Source organism: Macaca fascicularis, chromosome 13, assembly GCF_037993035.2.
Source record: "Macaca fascicularis isolate 582-1 chromosome 13, T2T-MFA8v1.1".
Classification (NCBI taxonomy): Eukaryota; Metazoa; Chordata; class Mammalia; order Primates; family Cercopithecidae; genus Macaca; species Macaca fascicularis.
Genome location: NC_088387.1, coordinates 72,973,711 through 72,995,639, shown reverse-complemented (window position 1 = coordinate 72,995,639; position 21,929 = coordinate 72,973,711). Strand labels below are relative to the sequence as shown.

The 21,929-nt window shown below is 39.9% G+C and overlaps 1 protein-coding gene across 1 annotated transcript in view; it reads right to left on the bottom strand.

Annotated features, from left to right (window-relative positions):
* Nucleotides 1–21,929, bottom strand: part of FSHR (follicle stimulating hormone receptor) — a 189,535-nt gene that overhangs the window by 50,188 nt on the left and 117,418 nt on the right. Inside the window, exons 3-4 of the mRNA XM_045369349.3 lie at nucleotides 3,431–3,505; nucleotides 802–876 (exon numbers count right to left, since the gene is read on the bottom strand). Coding sequence (XP_045225284.2) covers nucleotides 802–876; nucleotides 3,431–3,505 — 150 coding nt within the window. The remainder of the gene's footprint in view (nucleotides 1–801; nucleotides 877–3,430; nucleotides 3,506–21,929) is intronic.

The window sequence follows — 21,929 nt, the reverse complement described above, 5'->3', positions numbered from 1 at the left end:
ATAAATAGTTGTTGCTTTAAGCCTCTATCTTTGGGAAGTGGTTGGTTTTGTATGATTATGATGCTAATAGATAACAGATATGCAAGCATTGTTATTTCCATTCTCTTGATGAGGAAATATGCGAGGTTAAGTCCCGACCTGTGATCAGTAGCTAGTAAATAAACCCAGAAAGTTTAACTCCAGAGACCAAATTCTTATCTGTTATTTTTTGGGGTCCTATTATAACACTCATGACTCTGTCAAGCACTCAGCTAATCTGAAAGCCATTTGAGTGGAGGAAGCAGTGCTTTTGCTGATAGGGGCAGGCCCAAAAGATAGAGCTGAAACACTAGGAGTCTCTGCTGATAATATATCACGTTAAGTTATTAACCAAAACACAAAATAAACAAAATAAAATGCTGTAATTTATCAAGGGAAAAATGCATATATGCAGAACAAGAGAGACAATGGCTTTGAAGTCAAGGTCACAAGCTAAATGCTAGCAGAAATTTTGATTGCATCTCATTAACACTAAATTATGACTGAGTTCTGTAAGAGGTTCAAGTGACAGTCCCATTAATGCAAATGGAATTTCTTATGTCTGTTTTTGCAAATGAAAACAAAATACAATTATATTAGCAGAATTTGCTCATTCAACTAAACTAAAATCCATCACCAAGTATCTCTCCACCTCCACTTCTGCCCCTCACCACCATCCTTGATCAAAAGTAATTGCTCCCCAGAGTATCAAGTGGGCCTTTTGGTAAAATAGGGTTGCACAGTTTAATCATAGTGGGGGTACCAAAGTACATGAGTTCTTACAGATATCGGAGGTTGGGAAGGTTCTGGAAGGCCTCAGGGTTGATGTTGAGCAGGTTGTTGGCCTTTTCAATTCTACTGTAAAAGATGAAAAAAACATACTAGTGATCTTGATGGTAAGGAATGCTGTAGTATTTTTCACATTTTACAGAGTAAAATAATAAATCATTAATTGTATCCACTCATCCGCCCATCTATTCATCCATCCATCCATCCATCCATCCATCCATCCATCCATCCATTTCAATAAATACTGAGGGAGCATGCAGTGCCTTTTATTACACTAAGCTGTGCAAACTAAATATTAACCCTGTCTCCCCACTGTTTCATTCTCATTACCTGGGCCCTGTCCACTGGAGGCAAACACAGCATTGGCTGGGTGAGTTCTCGTCACCCTGAGCAGAGCTGCATCTTTAACCAGTAAGAATCTCCCAGGGTTGGAAGAGGCTGAGAGGTTAGGAATGAGACTGGGGAAATGAGCTTTTGTCTGGTCAGGAGGCAAGAGAAAAAGGAATGAAAGTAATGAAAAAGAGCAATGAAAAATGGAAAAGAGGTGAAAAGAAAAGGAAAAAGAGTGAGGGGCCAAAAGATATTGGAGGAAAAGAGAGTGAAATGGCAAAGAAAAAGAAAGTTGGGAGAAAAACAATCGATATCTTTTTGCTTTTAACCATGAAATCCAAGCATACAGTAGCTGGGAATGGCCACTGATTCCCTTTATGTAGTAGACTGAGGCTGCTCACTCAGAGCTCATGGAAAGCAGTGACTTCTGCTCTGTGTTGGCCTGTGCTGTGTCTTGATCAACAGTCTGAAAGTGAGCATGTTCACATTTGGATTCCAACACAGAAAGCCTGCCCTTTCCTTGTCTTGCTAGATCAATGTGTATTTGCAGAGATGCTCTCTGTTAATTACTTCCTCCCTGTTTCATTAGCTTTTATGTTGCTGTAACCTGTAGCTACCCAGATCTAAGTACCAGGCAATTAATCATTTTAAGTACAGTCAGTGCTACATGGAGGTGAGCACCTCTTCATGCAAGGAAGAGATGAAAGACCCAAACCATTACCTTCACTGTCCATTGAAATGTATCAAGGGATGCCTGTTTGACCTTGCCCAGAGGGCTGGCTGCCCTTTGGTTCATTTCTCTGATAATCTCTGTGGGTTCTTCCCAACTAGGCCAAGCAGAAAGAGAAGAAAGGAAGAAGCATGAAGGTAACGGAGAGGGGGAGGGTGAACATTGAGTGCAGAGGCAATGAGGAAAAATGAAGATGGGAGGCAGAGTGGGTAGAAGGAAGTAAAAGGGAGAGGGGGGATTGCCAAATGAACAGACTGAGTGTCATTCCTAAAGAAATTCACACACACGCCCGTGCACACACACACATGTGTGTGTGTGTATTTGTCCCCTGCTGATACTTGGCAAATGCTAAAAACAAAATTCATCCTTGTTAAAAAGATAAAAAAGAGTCAAAATATTAATGTTCAAGTTCTTATTTGCATGTGGATTTGGCCAGGTGACCTTAGAGAAGTCTTACAAATTCTCTGTGCCTTTCCTTCTTCATCTGTAAAATTAGGAGGTAGTTCATTGGCTTTGCTAAATGTGTTCCATGGGAATTTTGTGAGATGGTAATCGACAGTCTCTAAGAAAACTTTCCAGTGATGTTAGTTGACAAACACTTATACAGTATCTTTCTTGGAGATTCTAAATGCGTATTAGCATATTATAGACTCTGAAAAATTTTCCTATAATAAGCAAATCTATGTAATTTTATTTACCTAATATTTCCTAATCTTATTTACCTAATATTTCCTAATCTTATTTGACCTTTTTAAAAAATACCTAATAATTTCCTGAGTTTTTAGTGATATACAGAATATATTTTGAAAAATTGTTGACCAGTCTCTAAAGTCTCTACTGGCTTTGACATTCTATGATTCTATGAATTAATTTATAGTAATTTTAAACTGGTATGAAACAGAAGTGGATCTGTGTGAGCAGTGCTATTATGTAAAACTGGAACATCAACAAGAGAAAGTAAATTTGGCTGAAGTAGCGGAGGAACCAAGGATCATTATAACATACTCACTCTAGGCCAGTCCATATGCTGGATTTAATTGGCATTTATCATCTCCTTTATTCATCACAGTAATCCTATGATATATGTAATTTTATTATTCCAGTTTTACAGATGAGAAAACTAAGTCTCAGATAGTTACCTGTCTTGGCTAAGGTTTCATGGTAAATATATGGTATAGGCTAGTAGTCAGACCAGGACTAACCAACTTCAATTACATCATGTGGGACTTATTTTGGGCTTTGACTAGAATAGCTTTAAATGGAAGGACGACAGGGAGGAGCTTGCACATAGCTACTGGGCAAAGTTCTTGAGTCTATGATGCAAAATGATGACAGGCAGGCAACAGGTTGAGACTAGCCTCTGAGCTGGTGCCTGGATCACCAGACAGAGACATGTTACAGTGACTTTTAGGCTGATTTGGACATCTTAAAATGACAATCTAGGGATCTGAGGAATATAGAATATATTCGTGGAATATATTCTCAGGAATATAGAAGAAATTTAAGGGTTTTTTTTTTTTTTTCAAGAATGGCCATGAGCAAATCCCCAGGCTTCTTGCTTACATTTCGTGTAATTTGGGAAGGCTGGAGAACACATCTGCCTCTATCACCTCCAAGACATCATTCTGAGAGATCTCTCTGTGGAGAAAAAAAAATATATGTATATATATAAGTGAAGCCAGTTCAGTTACACTCCTTGAATATTTTTAGGGCTCAGGATAGAGCCTTGTGCCTGGGAGGATTCATGAGACACACAAAACTCCTTTCCTACCGTCAAAGAAGTCAGCTGTAGTAATGAGACAAAACTAACATACTGGAGGCTGAAACTTAAAGAACAATGGGAGAATAAGTTGAAGGCCATGGTTCACCTTGGAGATTATCCAGTCTATAGATGTAGAAAATGAGGTCCAGGAAGGAAGAGATTTGCTTAAAGATATTTAGGAAATAATACAGGATGAGAACAAAATTTAAGTTCCCTAGACCACGGGTCAGTAAACTTTTTTTTTTTTTTTTTTTTTTTAATACAGGGCTCGATAGTAAATATTTTTTTGCCCTTGCTGTGGTTATTTGGTCTCTATCACAACTGCTCAACTGACATTGTAGCCCAAATGTAACCAAAGGTAACACATGAATGAATTAGCCTGACTGTGTTCCAATAAAACTTTATCCATAAAAACAGGTGTCAGGCTGGATTTGACCCATTGGCTGTAGTTCAGTGACACTGCCCTAGATCGTGGAGTTGTTTTCTCTCTGCTAATTGGGCTTTGGGAGATGAGGACCTCAATCCAGTCTCTTTTAAAAGAAACATATGTTTGTTGGTCCCATGAATGTCTAATGTAGGAACAGAAAGCCAAACACCGCATATTCTCACTTACAAGTGGGAGCTGAACAATGAGAACACATGGACACAGGGAGGGGAACAACACACACTGGGGCCTGTCAGGGGGTAGGATTGAGGAAGGGAGAGTATTAGGAAAAATAGCTAATGCATGCTGGCCTTAATACCTAGGTGATGGGTTGATAAGTGCAGCAAACCACCATGACACACATTTGCCTGTGTAACAAACCTGCACATCCTGCACATGTACCCTGGAACTTAAAAATTAAGAAAAATAATAAAATAAACATAGATTTAAATCCCTTTCCACTCCGTGCCATTACTTAGGTGGAGGTTGTTGCATGGCCATGGCCATTAATGATATCTTGGCTTAGAATACACAGAAAAGATTCCTCAAGTCTCAGTGTTTTTTTCTCCCAGAGTAATTTGAGGGCAGAATAGAATGAAGTCCACTAGGCAGAAGCCCAGAGGTTGTGAAGAGAGAGGGCAGCTTAATCAGTTAATATTTATAAAGTATTTCACAGATGAAATGTGCTATTATTAGGCCTCCTGAGGAAGACTCTTATGCAGTTTTAATGCGGCAGCTGAGAGTGTCTTAGGAAATGTCACAGGCAGCATGCATTCAAATTGGCTGAGGTAGAAGAGCTGTCTGCTGGCCTAGGATTTAGCGGAAGGGTTCTAGAAAGGCTCTTGATCTAGAGAAAGGCCTGGAGGGGAGGCAAAAAAAGAAGGCCCATGGGGGAGGGGAAGTGTGACTGTGAGCAGCAGCAGTCTGCTGTTGCATCTGTGACTGGTGTATCTGTGACTGGGGGCTGGTGACATCTGTGGCTTGTTAACCCAGTGGGGGCAGGGCCATTTCTCAGAAGCCCCCATGAATGAGGAGACATTATGTGAGAAGAGCTCCTCTTATTCCATAATAACATCTTTCATGATTTATTTGGTAAATTAAAGTCCTCACCATTTGCACAGTTGAACATAGATAAGGGTGGGGTATGTGTTTTTCTAAATATGTATTATATATACACACACACATACGTGTATATATATATGTATGTGTATATATATGTATATACATATTTAGAAAAACACATACCCCACCCTTATCCATATTCTATGTATATATGTGTATATATGTATATATTATCTATATTCTACTTATATATGTATATGTATATATCTACATACATGCATATATACATATATGTATACATATATATATAGAGAGAGAGAGAGAATGAACATCATGCTGGCTATTGGCCATTTATTATTTCACTCTGTGTCCCATAAGTACAGGGACATCTGGGAGGTACAGAATTGAGAAGAAGGGGGAAAGGGATGGAAGAAGGAGGCCTTTATTTGAATGCAGTAGAGTGAAAGAATGGCACAGGTAGAGAATAAGGAATTCAGGAAAAGGCTAGCTGATAGGAAGGGCTCAAATGCAAATAAGGCCATCTCCTCCAAAAGCTATTTCCAGGTTCACTAGCAGTTAGCAGTATATTTGGTCACCACTCGTAGAGATATTATGTCCTTGCCGAAATTCACATATTGAGAATTCCCTTATCTGGATTTGTTTTTCAAAAAGAACTAGAAATTATTAGAACAAACAAAGTAAAGAAACGCTTCTAAATTAGTGATTTCAGAAAGTAGTCCATATTTGACGGTCTCAACTTCAAAGACAGTACCGGGTGTTAGAGTTGGGTAGGGGGATGCCTTTGGGCTGACAAGGGTTGGGGCAGGTGAACAGGGTACAGTCATGGAAAAGTCCTTCATTGAGAAATTTAGACATCTTATTCCGATCTAACCCAATTCTGTCTCTAGTTATTACTATTATAATTTATGGGGTGTTTACTGTTTATCAGCCACTTTACCCACATACTCTGTAATCCTTTTGACATGCCTGCGAGGTTGGTATTTTGGTCTCCACATTAGTAAATGGCCCCGCCTGCGTGAGGGACCAACTGTGACTGACAGAAGGGCTCACACACTTTCTTCTACCCGCCCTGCCTCCCATGCCATATTGAGCACCCCTTTGGACCTTGGATTCTTTGTTGTAAAATAAGGGGATAGATGAGATCATTCGTCTTTTCCAGAACAGTGCAAGGAGCCTTCATCCTCAAGCACGGAAGCTCTGTAGAAGAGAATTTTCAGAGATGAGTCTCTCCTTTACTTGTCTTCTAGGATGGCACTTCCCAAATGTTAACACACATGAGAATCACCTGGAGATCTTTTTAGAATGCAGATTCTCATTGGGAAGGTCTTGAGTGGGGCCTGAGGTCCTGCATTTCTAATAGTCGGGGTACTGGTCATACTTTGTATTGCAAGGTCCTTTAGGGAAATAGTAATAATATGCTATCAGACTTTTTGCCCCAATGTACATATTCATAGGTGGATATGCAGAGTGTGATAGAAGAGCTCCAGGGGAATGAAGTAGTTGGTTTAGAAAAATCTGCATTCCCTCTGAAAAGCCTGCTTTTACTCTACCAGCATTGAAGTTTTCCTATTGTCTAGCTTCTCACAAGATCTTTTCCATTTCTCAGTTAAAGCAATCACCACCATGTTTTGTTATTGCTTTTTTTGGTGCTTGTCTAATTCATGTTTTTGTATCTCTAGCATGTAGTTATAAGTTGATGTGTAGTTAGTGCTCTATAAACGATTACTGGATGAATGAATGGATCAAAGGGTAGACTAAGGAAAAGAAATCTTAAGGCCTATGAAAGTCATCTGCTAAACTGAAGGAAGTGAAGTTTGTGGCATTATTTCACCCCCTTTTCTGCAGGCAACATGTCTAAGTCCAGCAGGTGACAGCCCAGCCTAGCTTGTCTATGACTTAGGATTTTGTTCCAGGGAATTTTACTAAAACAGAGTATAGCATGCAAGTAACACATTCAAATATTTGGTCTGCTGAACGTATAGTATATGGATACCTTTATCTGTGCCTCTCTGGGTCACAGCTCTCTCCCTAGGCCTTCTCTGGCTATCAGATGAGGTCCTTGAACTGACAAAACACCCATAGAAAATAAAACAGGAGAGAGGACTGGTGACTATAGGGGTTCATTGAGTATCTGACCAGGGGTTAGAGAAGATGACTTTTAAGGGCCCGTCTATACATGAGATTCCATGTTTGTATGAAGGATAGGGACATGTGCTTGCATGAGGTACTGGGGGTTATCAAGGCATTCTCTTTGGAGTGAGTTTCAGAGCCATTATCAAATTCCTTTCCTTCAAATATACAAGTACATTTGATGGAGGGGTGGGGTGTAGGGTTTTTTCCAATATTGCGGACTTTAGGGAGCGAATGAGCATATTGAATTTGGTCTGCTCCAGCATAAAGTTTCAACCTGTTATAGAGTCATATTAATTTGTTCACTGTTACAGCTGATACTCATATGTCAAGTGCTAAACTGATTCTGAGTAGAATTGTTACTGGTTTATTGGATACAAAGAACTCTGAAGAGCTGTGACCAGTAGTTAAAGGCCTCACTTGGATTTCCATGACATGAATTGGAGAACAGGATGGCACGTGTATACCTATGTAATCAATCTGCATGTTCTGCATATCATGTATCCCAGAATTTAAAGTAAAATTTTAAAAAATGAAAATAAGGGCCGGGTGCAGTGGCTTATACTTGTAATTCCAGTACTGTGGGAGGCCAAGACAGGTGGATCACTTGAGGTCAGGAGTTTGAGAGCAGCCTGACCAACATGGTGAAACCCCATCTCTACTAAAAATACAAAATTAGCCAGGTATGGTGGTGCACGCCTGTAATCCCAGCTACTCAGGACGTTGAGGCAGGAGAATCACTTGAACCTGGGAGGAGGAGTTTGCAGTGAGCTGAGATTGTGCCTAAACTCCAGATTTTGGTGAGTAAATAATATATCCCTGAAATGAATAAGATAAAAAATAAAAATAAAAGAATAAGCATCAAAAACTCACAGGAACTTCTTTTTCACTTTGTTTCTGATAGAGGTGATATAGTCCCCTCTGGGTCTTTCCCATCTTTTCCCTCCTCCCTTGCCTCTCTCTTCACAGAGCATTTTTCTCTAATATATCCAAAATATTTCTCCCTAACTCAGTAAATTGAGATTAAATTGCATTAAAATATCTGTAATAGTCACTGAATCAAATTTCTTTCTTTTGTTTTTAATAAGCTCAAACTAAATTTAGTTGACTGTTTTCCTTTCCTGAGTCCCCAGTGGTTAAGGATTTCCATAGACCCTCTATTACCACCCCTTGTATATTGCATTGGGTTTGCATTCTGCTTTGTTTCCCTCACTAGGCTAAGAACTGCTGGAGGACAGTGACATTGCCCTTTATCTTAATATTCCTGCTCCCAGTCAAATGTTTGCTGAATGAATGAATTATCTTTGAAAGATTATAAAAGATTTTCCACCTTTGCTTTTGTACAATAAAGCCATGTTCCTGAAAACTTGCAGTAAACAGAGTATTTGCAAATCAAATTGTGTATTCACACAGGAGGGAAGCTTCTTAGCGGAAAACTTGGAGTGAATCTTTAAGAGAGTGGAGAACTAATTCAACAAATGTTCAATGAATTTTGATTAAGAAGCTTGTGTATTTCAGGCACTGACATCAGTGCCGGGAATCTAAAGATGAATAAAATGGATCCTCATCTCTAACTCAGCGAGACTAGTATTCTAGGCTTTCCTTAACTGGTGCTATCTGTATTTGATGGGGTACATTTTAGTTACTAGAAAAAATAAAACTTTTGGTATATTGCTTTTCAATATAACAAGATAGAGTATGTGCATATAATAATTCATACTGTATATGTAACATATGTGGTATACCTTGTGATACTGAAATGTAATCTGCATATAATATAATTATAATATGTATAATACATATATATCATATATAAGAAGGCAGGTGAAAATTCCCATGAAAATATGTTCCAGAAAAGTTCATAAAGCTCTCAAAATATACACTTCCACTCTCCTTTAGAATTCCCTTAATGTTAGATCCAGAGACTTTACAATAAAGTCGAGACCTGAGTTTGAGTCCTGCTTCCATTTTCTCCTAGCTCAATAACTGTGGGCACCTGTGAGAGTCTCTCTGAGCTTCAGTTCCTCGTCTATAAGACGGGAATAATAACTACCTCAAAGGGTTGTCAAAGGAATTAAATAAGAAGGTATTTGTGAAAGTGCAATTCTTGGCACATGGTAAATTCTAATGTCAACATACCTGCTGATAGCCTGCCTTCCTTTCTTTGTGGAGTTGGGGACTAAATTCATGTGCAGCTGGGAGATCTTGTGACAGTCAACCACTGTGCTGAGGGAAAACTCTACTGACATAGGTCCTAGGGAAATTCAGGTTGTTCCCTTAACCTCACCTATAGAATCATTTAAATACTTAAACCAGGCTATGTTACTATTCCGAACCCCAGCCCCGTTCTAAGTCCTATAGTGAGGTTGGCTATCTGGTCTGCTGGCCACATAAAGGAGATTAGGTAGAGCATGTGTGTGCCTCAACATGGATTGTCTCCACCACTGAAATCACAACCTAAAAAGTATGCTCTTCCCTTTAGGAGAGGGTCAGTTCAAGGTGGGACATGTTAGGGTGTGGTGAGGATGTTGCCAAAGGACTCCTTTTGCCTCCTCAGATGACCGCCAGTGGTGCTATCCTTTCCTGACATGCCTGAGAATGTCTTGTCTTCCCAGATCTGCTTCCTTCTCATAGGCAAGGTGAGTTCTTGCTAGAGTCATCCTAAAGATATCCCCAAAATGAGACGGAGATAAAAGTGCCTTCAGTGGCTCAGCCTAATTCAGAAATTTGAATTAAATGCTCTTGCTTTCAAATACATCAACAACAAACTATTGTGTTCATTTTTAGTTTTACCTTAATTTAAACTTTAATCTAAAATTTGATATAATATGTCTCCCTTGCTTATCTCAGCAGATGAGGAAAGAGACTAAAAATCTCACTCATAATAGTTAATGTTTATTAAGCACTTACGTGTCAGGCAATTTTTCAGTGCTTCACATTTATTAATTTGCTTAATCCTCACAACAACCTTGTGAGCTAAGTGCCATCCTTAGCCCCTTTTACAGATGAGGATGGCACACAGAAGTTAAGTAATTTCCCCAATAGCACACATAAGTCAAAGTTCCAAGCAGCAACTCATATAATCACCATTTAGTACATTTTCTGTGCAAATATGAAGGATATAAGATGGCAAATAGTTCTGCCCTTATCTTACAAACATCTGCAGTTTATTCATATGCATGAAAAGTTGCGAGTGCCGAGTAAACAGAAGTGGAGGACAGGATGCCAAGTGCCCAACACACCCGAGTAAACAATTCAATACATTTTATTATTTTCCCCTATACACCATATTTCCCCCAATGCACTGTCTCTAAATGTCACCATTTCTTAACTCCGTCTTGGTGTCCCTCAAGCTTTTCCTGTTGACGCCCCCTGTAGCCCCTCAGTTAGGACCTCTCTGTTGATGAATTACACATCACCAGAATGAGCTTCCCTCTTGAGACCAGCATCCTTGTCTGCAACAACCTGAGGGATACATGTTTTGTGAACCCATCACAGACAGTCAGTCTAGAGCAGCTTGATTCTTTTCCTCTCCCAACTCTCTTCCCCTCCTCAGTCACAACTCCAGCCAACGGCTCCCTCTGATATCCCTACTGGCCCACTGGACTAACCTAAGTTTTTAATTCTGAGACCATCTCTGACTTCTCTGCACCATTTTGTGTTCAAACAGATCTTAAATTCTCTCAGTTACTCTCTTCTGTATTTCTTGCAAACCTACCTTTATTTCCTACCCTCATTGTCAGCTTTGCAATTGCCACCAGACCATCCGTTCTTAACAGTCATGTGGTGACTCAGGAGTGGTTTGATGTTGGTCATGGGTCATCTGTTTTCAAACAAATTAAGTGTACCAATTATTTACTTAATATTTGGGAAATATTTAAGTTTATGTACATAATATGCAAGAGTAAGAATGAAGGGATGAGTAGAGAAAATAGTGAAGTAGAAGCTGGTGGCCTATGAGTCTATCCCTACCTGGACACAGGGGTGCAGCTAGTTCTTGTGCTTGGGAGCCATGCATAGGATGATTATCTGGGAAAGCAAATGAAATTGAAAGAAGATGATAAAAAGTGAAGGAAGGTCCACGCACAGTGGCTCACGCCTAATAATCCCAGCACTTTGGGAGGCCGAGGTGGGCCGATCACTTGACATCAGGAGTTTCAGACCAACCTGGCCAACATGGTGAAACCCCATCTCTACTAAAAATACAAATACTAGCCAGGTTTGGTGGTGGAGGCCTGTAGTCTGAGCTGCTCAAGAGGCTGAGGCATGAGTATCACTTGAGCCCAGGAGGGAGAGGTTGCAGTGAGCTGAGATCGCGCCACTGCACTCCAGCCTGAGTGAGAGAGCGAAACTCTGTCTCCAAAAATAAGTGAAGGAAGGACAAAGATTTTCTGGAGGTAGAGCCAGATTAGAGTTGGAAGCTCGAAAAGGTAGTCAATTTCTTTCTTAAACAGGAATTTACTGGGTTCCCAGTGATGAAAGACATGGAGTTGGTATGTAGTAAGGGAGTGGATATGCTGTGTAGAAGAGAAAGGAAAGGCATGTTGATCAGGTCGTTTGGGTTTGATGTGACCTGACAGCTTTGGCAGAGGCAAAAGAAAGTGAGGTGCGAGGTTGGAGTAGCCTTTGACACTCAAGAGACAGGGACAGTAAAGTGTCCATAGGTTAGGGACACTTGTAAGTTTGAGTTGCGTAACTCAAGGCTGCAGGAATAATGATGACAATGATAATAATTAACCTTTATTAGACATTTGCTGTGTAGCAGGCACAGTGCTAAATGCTCTGCCTGGGTAATCTCACTAATGGCTTTGTCTCATTAGGGCCCTGCTGACTCATATTTGTCTTGGTTGACACACATGTGTGAGTGGCAGCGTGAACCTGGAAGCCAGACAGGCCTAGATTCAAATTCTAGCTTTATCATTGCCCAGTCATGTGACCTTGGACAAGTCAATTAATACTCATGACATTTATTTTAATGGGGATAATTATATCCGCCTGTCAGGGTTTTTGTGTGAATTATGGAGATAATATATGGTATGGAATAGATTGCTAACTGTCCTCCAAAATCAGTTTCCCTCCTCTTATTCCTGGGGGTAGAGCTGGACTACATTTCCTGGCCAGTCTTATTGTTAGTTGCCGCATTGTGAGAAGAAAGCTCTTCCTGTGGAAGGTGAACAAAAGTGATATGTGCTATTTCAGGCCTGGTCCTTCACCTACCATTGTGCTTCTCCATACACTGTCTCCTTTTTAATTGTTGGTTGGAGGTGCCCAGAACAACCTTGAAAACCATAACTGAAGATGGCAAAGCTGCTTTTGCCCTGGGGTCTTAAATAAAATGCTGAGAAATACCAACCTGGACTACTCGATGAGAAAGAAAGAAACTTGCTATGAAAGTCCCTGTCATTTTGGAGTCTGTTGTCATCTATCCTACTCTGATACCTAAGGTAGGAGTCTAGAACCCTGTGTGGTTGCTAGTACTTGTTCAGCAAATGTTCCTCACATCAGGGCAGAGTAAGAGTTTTACATCTACCATCTGGTGAAGTGGGTACATACAGTAGGTGTTAAGTACATTCTTATTGATGGATTAATTAGTATTGCTTGGCCAATTTGAAGAAAAGAAATAACCAAAAAGTCTTCCTAAAAACGAAATCTATATTTGACCTAACTTAGCTGGAAACTACTCTTCTTCAGTGACACAGTATTTACTACCTGTGATTGAGTTGCCTTGCCTCTTGTGAGCACACATGATGGCTGCTGTTTATTGAATTATGGGCCCTCGTCTGTTTTATTCCCTTTTTCAACTGTTTCATGAAAAAACAACAACAGAACTCAGCATGCTAGAAAGAACAACTGTTTAACAATGCGGACTACTAAATCCATTAGCACACATAGCCTAAGAGAGTGTTAAGGTTAAGAAATTTGAACCCCCAGCTCTCTAAGCTCCAGAAATGCAAAACTGCATAAGGAAAGGTCTCTTGAGTGGGCCAAAGGAAGCCCTTCATCACTTTGGCAAATCACTGGAGCTTTCTGAGATCCATTTTCCTCTGTAAGATGTGTGAAGATCCTCTGTCCCTCAGTACATTTTATACTCAATGTAGTTATGCATGTTATGCTCTAGGATAAAAGCACATAGTGTTATGCAAAGGTCGTCCTGCTTACTATTATTTTTATTATTTCACTGGAGTCAGGAGGCCTAGGTTCTAGTCCTGACTCTGCCACTAATTAACCACTCTCCTTGAGTCAAATCAGTTACCTTCCCTGGGCCTTTGTTCCTCATCCATAAAACAACACTGTTGATCCAAATGATCTCCAGGGTCCCTGCTAGCCCTGGAATTCTGTGATTTTAATTATTTCTGTGATTCTGTTATTAAAAGGCAGCCAGCCTCATCTTTGGCAGTCCTCTATGACAGCCGGCTTTCATTTTTAACAAGCTGGGGTGAGGTGGGGCTCCATGCGGCATCCTTCTTACGGCACTGCATCTTTGGGAGTAGCTCTGTGGTGCACCCATGAGGGAGCAGCAGCAGTGTAGCCAGCAAGGAGCATTTACCACTTGAAGGCCTGGACAAGTGTGAGAAAGGACCCCTGGCCTGAGCCATTATTCTCTTGAAGACAGACATATGTTTTATTGTCAGCTTAAAGAGGGCTCCATTGATACCCCCTACAAGCCAGTAAGCCAGTGTTGATTTCCTCCTTGACATATGTATTGAGCCTCTTGCTAAAGAAATAGCAAGTGTGTGTGTGTGTGTGTGTCTGTGTCTGTGTGTATTATTGGAGGCTGTCCTGTCCACTGCTGCCACCACAGAGCACCCAAAACCATCCTTAATAATTCTCTCTGGGTTCGATTGTGCCTTTTTGATACCATACCTGTAACATAATCCCCCCCTTCCCTAAATGGCTTTCCTCCTGCTTCCAGCCTCTGTTTTCACTCTGTAATTTATAATTACTCTATTTTTTATGCCCCTCCATTTTACACCTCATTAACTCTTATCTTAGCATGAAAGAGCTTCCTTTATGAGCCGCAGTGAAGGAGCAACAAGGAGTTCACATTTGGCTGCTTTTGTATTTGAGTCACATTGATGGGCTTATTTTCCCCTTTGGAAACCTTGAGTGTAGTACCCTTATAAGTGCCCTGCATGCAAAGCTGTTATCCACCCTGCCCTTTGCAACCATTCAGAAATTTAGGGGTCTGTATTCTCTGACTCCATATTTAACTGGTTTTATATCTATTTCTGAACAGTAGTTATCCCCCATTCTACCCCCAAATTATAGGCAAAAGCCCTACTCCTGCACCTCCTTTGTCTCCTGTTGGTCCTGAGACTGTCCATATTTTTACAGCAAAGGGACCTGCAAGGTGAAGAAAAAGGAATGATTTTTAAATGCTTCCTATTTTATGAGACTACCAATGCCTAGAGAAAAATGCCACCGTTCTAGGGAAGAATAAGAAGAGTGGATTATTTTTTAACATGAATCTTTCATGTTAGTGATTTCGCCAGTTAGGCCACCCAAGATGTTGGGGATCAACAACCTGGTTCAGTATATGTTCTGGCCTCTGCTGTACCTTTGGGACCCTTTGTTTAAATAAAAACTTAGAGAGTAGCAGCACAAACGGTGGAATGGCTCCTGTTGAGAATGGAGGGTGCTGGCTCTATGCGGAGGGAGAAGAGAAACCAGATCTCATTCCTCATGTTAGCAGCTTCTGAAGGGGTCCTCTGTACCCCTATTGATGTGCATAATTTAATTGTGAAGTATGCATTTGTCCTTTACTAAAATAATTTCAGGTGATGAGGATCCTGTTAGACACCTTTTAGAAATTTTGTTTTGGTTTTCCAATGACCCTGAAATTAGAATTTCAGAGTAATCAGCAAAGGAAGAGATTTTATCAGCTATCTCCTAGATTTATTTTCCTACACATGCCCCCCTTCCCTTTTTTCAACACATAAAGTAACAAAGGTATAAGAAGCTATAATTACATGGCTAATTAATAATGGAGCTGATCTAGGTTAAGATGTTCTTGATGTATGATGATAGGAGTGCATATGCATTAATCCGCTCTAGTTCCAGGGGTCTTCTTGCTGGAGCTGTAGAACCAATGGGTTAAAGCTATTACTTCCAGGGAAGGAGGTATCTAGGTTACAAACCAGGCAGCAGAGGTAGCATTGTAGATCCATATAAGCACTTACTAGCTGTGTGAAGCTGACAAAGTTGTTTAGCCTCTCTGAGCCTCAGTTTTCTTGTCTTTGAAATGGGGATAATGGTATTTACCTTTATAAAACTTTGTGAGAATTCCTTATGAAATAGTTACATGTTAAGTATCTGAAGCTTAGTAAGTGCTAAAGGAATGATATTTATAATTATTGTTACTATTTTCTACTAGCGTCAAGTCTAGTGACTGTAAATCCCTTAGGGTCATGGACTTTGTTATATTCATAGGTTGTGTCTGTGCACCCAGCCGGTACTCCATAAATGTGTATTGAATGAACAAATGACATCCTCAGGGCTTGAAGTCCTTTGCCTTATATTGAGTCAAGTAAACATATACTTTACCCTCCCACCTGACTGGTGGAGTGGGAAAGAAACACCATTCCAATTTTAAGGCCCAACGTTTAATGTTTTCTCCAAGGAAGCCTTTCCTAATCTTCCAGAATTAAGACATTTTCCCTTCTCAGAGCTTGCCTAGCACGTTACTTTTGCCTTTATCAGAGCATTTTATCATAGTCAGGCTGTCACACCAGCTGCACTTCTGTTTGTAGGCCCCTGAGTGCTGGAGCTGTGGCAACTGTCACATTCTCCATAATACCAGGCGCCTCAAATCACACTTGGCAGGCTCTCAATTTTTATTTAGTTGGAGGGAGCAGGAATTAACAATACTTTGGTATTTTTGGTGCCAAATCTCAAATTCCTTTGCAAGCCTCTTCTTCATACATATTCAAAAGAACATAGTTTCTGCCTTCAAGGAGCATCTAATTTAATAGAAATTGTACTCTCTTTGGAGTACATAGTGACAAGAGAGACTGGCTTTCAATGTTTCCTGCTAATAGCTTGGGACATAGCAGGTGCTCAGTAAGTGATTATTGATGGGTGAAATAAATGAAAAACACAAAAGCTGTCACTTTATTTGCTAGTGAAGAATAATAAGGCACAGAAAAGCGAGGTGATTTACCCAAGGCCGCACAGCAAGTTAAAGATAGAAGGAGGAGCAGAATCCGGGTCTGCCATCTCCTGTGCTGGTGTTCCTTCAAGCACACAGTGCAGTATCCTGGTGTTATGGATCCTATCCCCAGTTTTCAGCTGTGAATAGCCACCCTCTTCCTGCTTGTCCATGATATGTTGTCTTTATTTATTTTTTCCTAAAAATATAAGTATTTGGAGAAAAAGAATACCTTCTGACCAAATGTGCCTTTGGTGGAAATTCTGGGGACCAATTTATTACATCAAATCCTTGTTGAGATTTCAGAATTCATTTGAACACATTAGTTTTATAATTTGCATATCTAATTATGTTTTCCTCTGTCACCAACCACAAGCAATTTTCCCCCTTTTAGGATCGTTGTGTCTTTAAATGTAAGACAGAAGACACAGGAATTACCATAGCAACTTGCTTTCCAATTAGACTGCAATTGCTGACAATCAATATGATTAGACAAGGTCAGTGACTGAGTAAGCCCAATAGTACTTAAGGAGAGCTAGAGATGTGCAGGGACAATGAGGAAATGTGAAAACTATTGGAAATCTCTCCCCAGAGTTGAGTGTGATTTTTTCATTGCTTGCTGCTTGTATAACCTAAAGATATGTCTTATAGTAGCAACAGTTTATAACCTGCCAAGAAGAACCTGAGAATGGATTCTAAAGGATGTTCTGTTATGGTTGGTTTTTCTTTCTTCTAACACCCAAACACTGTGCAAAAGTAAGGGGGACAATCATCAATTTGAAAGTGAGAATAAGTAGTAGCTGAAAGGGGAGTTGATAAAGAGGCCAACACAGGAGGGCTGTTTTCAAATAAGGAACGAGGGCATTTGAGAGGAAAACCAATGGTCCGCAACCAAGCTGCCTGCACTGGGGGCTGTGTGCAAGCTGGAGGCTGGCATACAGCATCAGGGGAAGCATGGCGGGCCTTTCACCTTGCATCCCTGGGCCCCTTTGAGAGCCTTCCTCCACCCTGTTTCCCTATACTAGTCTCTGCTGTAAGAAAAAAAAAAAAATCATTTACCCACAAATGCCAGTGTCTGAGGACTAAAGTCTGATTGGAGGGGAGGGGATTACATTTTAATAGGGAACAAAGCTTTAATAAGAGAATTGTCAGGAATACAGGGCACAAAGGAGCAGGGACTAGAGGTATTGTTAGAGCTTTAAGTCCTTTCTGGAGCCCCTTATATCACATATGTCATCCGTTATGATTTTATAGCAGGCTGGATATAAATGAGCTTTAGGTCCTCAGCCACTGAAGGAAAAGATGAAGTGAGGTAATTGTTGTAGTGGCTGAACTGTAGACACCTCTCAGGCACGGTGCAACACCACAGAAAGTAAACACAAAGCCAGCTATCGGGGAGCATTTGTGTTAAGGAAACAACACCCAGAGTCTAGAGGGCTCAAATGTTTAATATCCGTAGGAGAACTTATAGTGATTGACTTTCTGCTTGCCACTCCCTCCCTCTCCCCTTCCCCAGTTATTCTTCATCTGAGGACTGAGTAGGAGGAAGCCAGTTCTAATACAGGAAAGGATGAGAGCTGGAGCTCATGAAAGCTGGTGAGATGAGGCCTTGGATTTTCAGAGTATTGCCTGACCCCCCTTCCACGGTCCCAAGGAGTTTAGAAAAGTCTGATCAACAAAGCATGTGGTTAACTTCCCCAAATCTCCTCTATTACGGAGTCACTGTGACCCTGTGGATACCTTTAGAGCAAAGTGGTGTATGCAGGTGTCAATAGCTGGCATTGAGTTTTAGTTTTCCACCTGCTTATTAGTGATGTGGCCTGGGACAAGACCCTTTAGTTCTCCAAACCTCAAGTGTAAAGTGAGTAAAAAACTGTCTCTTACCTATTTCATATGATCAACATAAAGGTTAAATTATGTCTGTGAAAGCATTTGGTAAATTGTAAAGCATTTAACACATAAACACCTTTTTGGAATGGTTAGAATGATTATTATCCCTGGTGTTATTACAGTTACTTTTCTTTGATGATACTGTGATTCCCTGCCCCATTCTCTATTCCCTTTTCTCCTTTCCATTATGCTTTTCTTCCAGACACCCATTTTTGAGATGAAACTCATCATCGACTTGATAAATGGACTCCCCGAGCTATTAGTCTAGACCTAGCATTTCTCACCCCTGGAGAAATAGATGGAAGGGTAGATGGAAGGTGGCATTTAACACAGAAGATGGTGTTTGAAGGTGGAATTTGGGCATTAGGAGTAAGCCAGCGAAGGTGTTTTATTTTAACATTCTGTTTTGTGGCAACCACCTCTCCCACCCCAGGGCCCCTCACGCAATGCTGGAGATGGGGCTGCTTCCTCTACCTACACAGGTGGCTACCCAGTGTCACATTCAACGTGTTTCAATGTCTTTAAGCAGCAAGCCTGGTCTTTATAGGCTTTATACAAAGCATTGCTCTTTTAGAACTTGGGATGACTGTGTTAAACTCTGTTCTTTATTGCTGCTGAAGGCAAATCACTGATAATTATAGGAGAGGGAGGGGGACAGAAATGTTAACAATGTCCTAAAGAGGTCCTTGTATGCAACTAGCTCCCACAGGCATGGTTTTCTTAGGTGCTTTATTTGATTTCACAATGCCTTTCATTTTAAAAGGGTCTCTGCCAGTGACAGAAGAGACCAAGGACAACTGGCATGTTATGTATGTATTAACATCATGCCCATCCAAGGGGCAAAGCCATGAAGTGTAACTCCTCAGTGGTATCCTCTTTTCTGCCTCCCTGTTTTGGATCCTGTTTTGGATCCAGGGGCCTTCGTGGCTATGCCTATCTTGGCTGTAACCACCCCTCCACTCCACCCAACTTCCCTAAGTGGCATTTAAGGCTCTTGATCCACCTTGACTCCTAATCCTCTATCAAAACAGCCTGTGAGATCATCATATCACAGAATTACAGAACTACAGAATAACGCTTAGTGAGAGGAGGGACCTAAGAGATTATTTATTTTGACTCTCTCAAGAATCTAAGGCCTCAAGAAGGTGACTGGTCCCAGTTGCTCAAAACCACTCATGGGTGCTGGTGGTTTATATGTTACTATTTACAGGCAACAGCTTTGCATTTTAATAAAGGACTACAGTCCTTAAGCCATGAGAAAGATGAAAATTTCAAGCACTCTGGCAAGCCAGTAGGAGGAGAAATCTTTGAGCAAGTAGAGCTTTAGATAGGTATTTCTTAGATCATAAAATGTAGAACTTAGTAACTTTCATTTGAGGTAAACATCATTAGCAAGTTAAAGCATGTAGATTTCATTTGAAAAGTTGAGCAACACTTCCTTACTTCCTCTTTCTTTCTTCTCAAACCCATGATGGATACATGGATAGGTAGATATAGATACTGTATCTGTTAGATTCTAACAAAAAGAAAGGTAGATATATGTACCATATATTTTAGATTCTCTATTATGGACATGAACCAACATCTTTAGTCATGATTATTTATAGTTCAGGGACACTCCCATTGGAAACGTGTATCCAAATTGTGATGAGAGGTACAGTGGCTGATTTTGTTCTCAAGGAAATTATTTTTCTTCCTCTTTTGGGGTCTGAAATTTATTACTACCAAAAAAAAAGATTACACTTGTTTTCTTTGATCTCTGTTTCATCATCTCCAGTCATCCTTTTTTATGTTCATTTATTTTATTTACTCTCCACTTAAATATTGTTATATATAGATACATATATCCTTATTTATATGGATATATTTTATATATAAATATAAAAATTTATGTTCTATATTGTTATATCTTACATATCTATATTTGCATCTGTATATCTATATCTATATATAAATACATAGGGCACAGTCAGGGCTGCAGCTTTGGACAAATTGGCCTTTGGTATGTGTTCTCAGCATCTTGTTTCTATAATGTCTTCCCTCTTTCTAGCATTTCTTCTTTGTCTAGATGCTCAGTACCATCAGACAGCCCCAGTCTGTCAAAGTACAACGTAATCTAAACTATGTCTTTTACTAATTTATTGGTTGCCTCTCTCTGACATTTTCCTGTCTTTAAAGGAGAGGGTGATAAACTATCACAAAGACTAAATTTAGTGATGTTGGGAGTTCTGGCTGACATGGAAGTCTAAGAGAAAAGCCCCTCCAGATCCAGACACAGAAATGCTGAATAAAATATGTCAAACATTTTTTTAAAACTTTTAGAAAATTTAGAAACTATAAAAGTAACTCCATCTTCAATATGGTCAGAATGCTGAGCACGCATTGAAGCAAAAAACCAAGGAACAATTTAAATTAGCATTGTGGCTGGGTCTTGGAACTTCAAAACCCACTTGGGAAGATGAGCCCAAGTTCCAGAGTTCTTTGAGAAGAATTAGAGATGAACTACTTGCATAAAGCCTGGAGTAAGGAAAAGCTTCCCGTTAGAGAAACTGGGGACTCTAAACCAGGGAAAACATCAAAGCAGTATCCTGAGGCCCTTGGTGGAAATAGACACCTGCAAATATTTATAACATCAGGCCAGTGACACATGGTTATGTTGGGTGAGAATTCACAACATCCACTAGGTACAGTGACCTCAAGAAACTAATTTAAATGTTGTAACAGAACTGGAGAAAATTAAAATGCTTGATAGCAGCAAATGTTCGGATATTTTCACACCTAGAGCATGGGATTCCTATTGAACACACTTCAACTTTCCTGCTTCTCACCCACTTCATGGGATGAGGGTACATGTTACAAACCATAAAAGGAAATACCGTACTAGAGAGAATATTTGCACTTCAATAACCAAGGAGTTTTAAGAAGCTGCAGCAGATTTTAAAAGGAGCACTTTGAAGTGCTCAAAGAGATATAGAAAGATATAGAAATTATAAGAAAAACAAGAAATTTGAAAAAGAACGGATTTGAAAAATAATGGAAAATACTAATACAAGAATATAACGTTAAGGTAATTAAACACTCAATAAATGGATTGAATAATAGAACGGCTATAAATAATGAAATTAATGAATTGGAAAATGGATGAGACAATCACTCATGATATTGCTCACAAATAAAAAGGTGTTAAATTGGAAAGACAAGTAAAGAGACATGGAGGATAGTGTAAGAAATTCCAACATAGTCCTAACAGGAAATCCAGAAGGAGAGAATGACAAAAGAGCAAGAGGATAAAAATAACAACAAGAACATTTCTAGAATTGAGGAAAGGCTGCCTCAGTTTAAGGAAATCATTAAACCACAAGCATTAAAAAAATCCACACTCAATAGTGAAACTATGAAGATAAAAATCTGAAAACCCACCAGAGAGGAAAGACAAATTAGACTGACAGCTGACTCCACATAAGCAACAAGAGATATCAAAAGATAATAGAGTTATGTGCTGAATAGAAATTAGAGTCAACCCAGATTTATGAGTTCATTAATAGTTCAGGAGGAATAAAGAAGATATTTTCGGATATTCAATAACTGAAGAGACCTTACCACTCATAAATTTTAATTAAAAGGA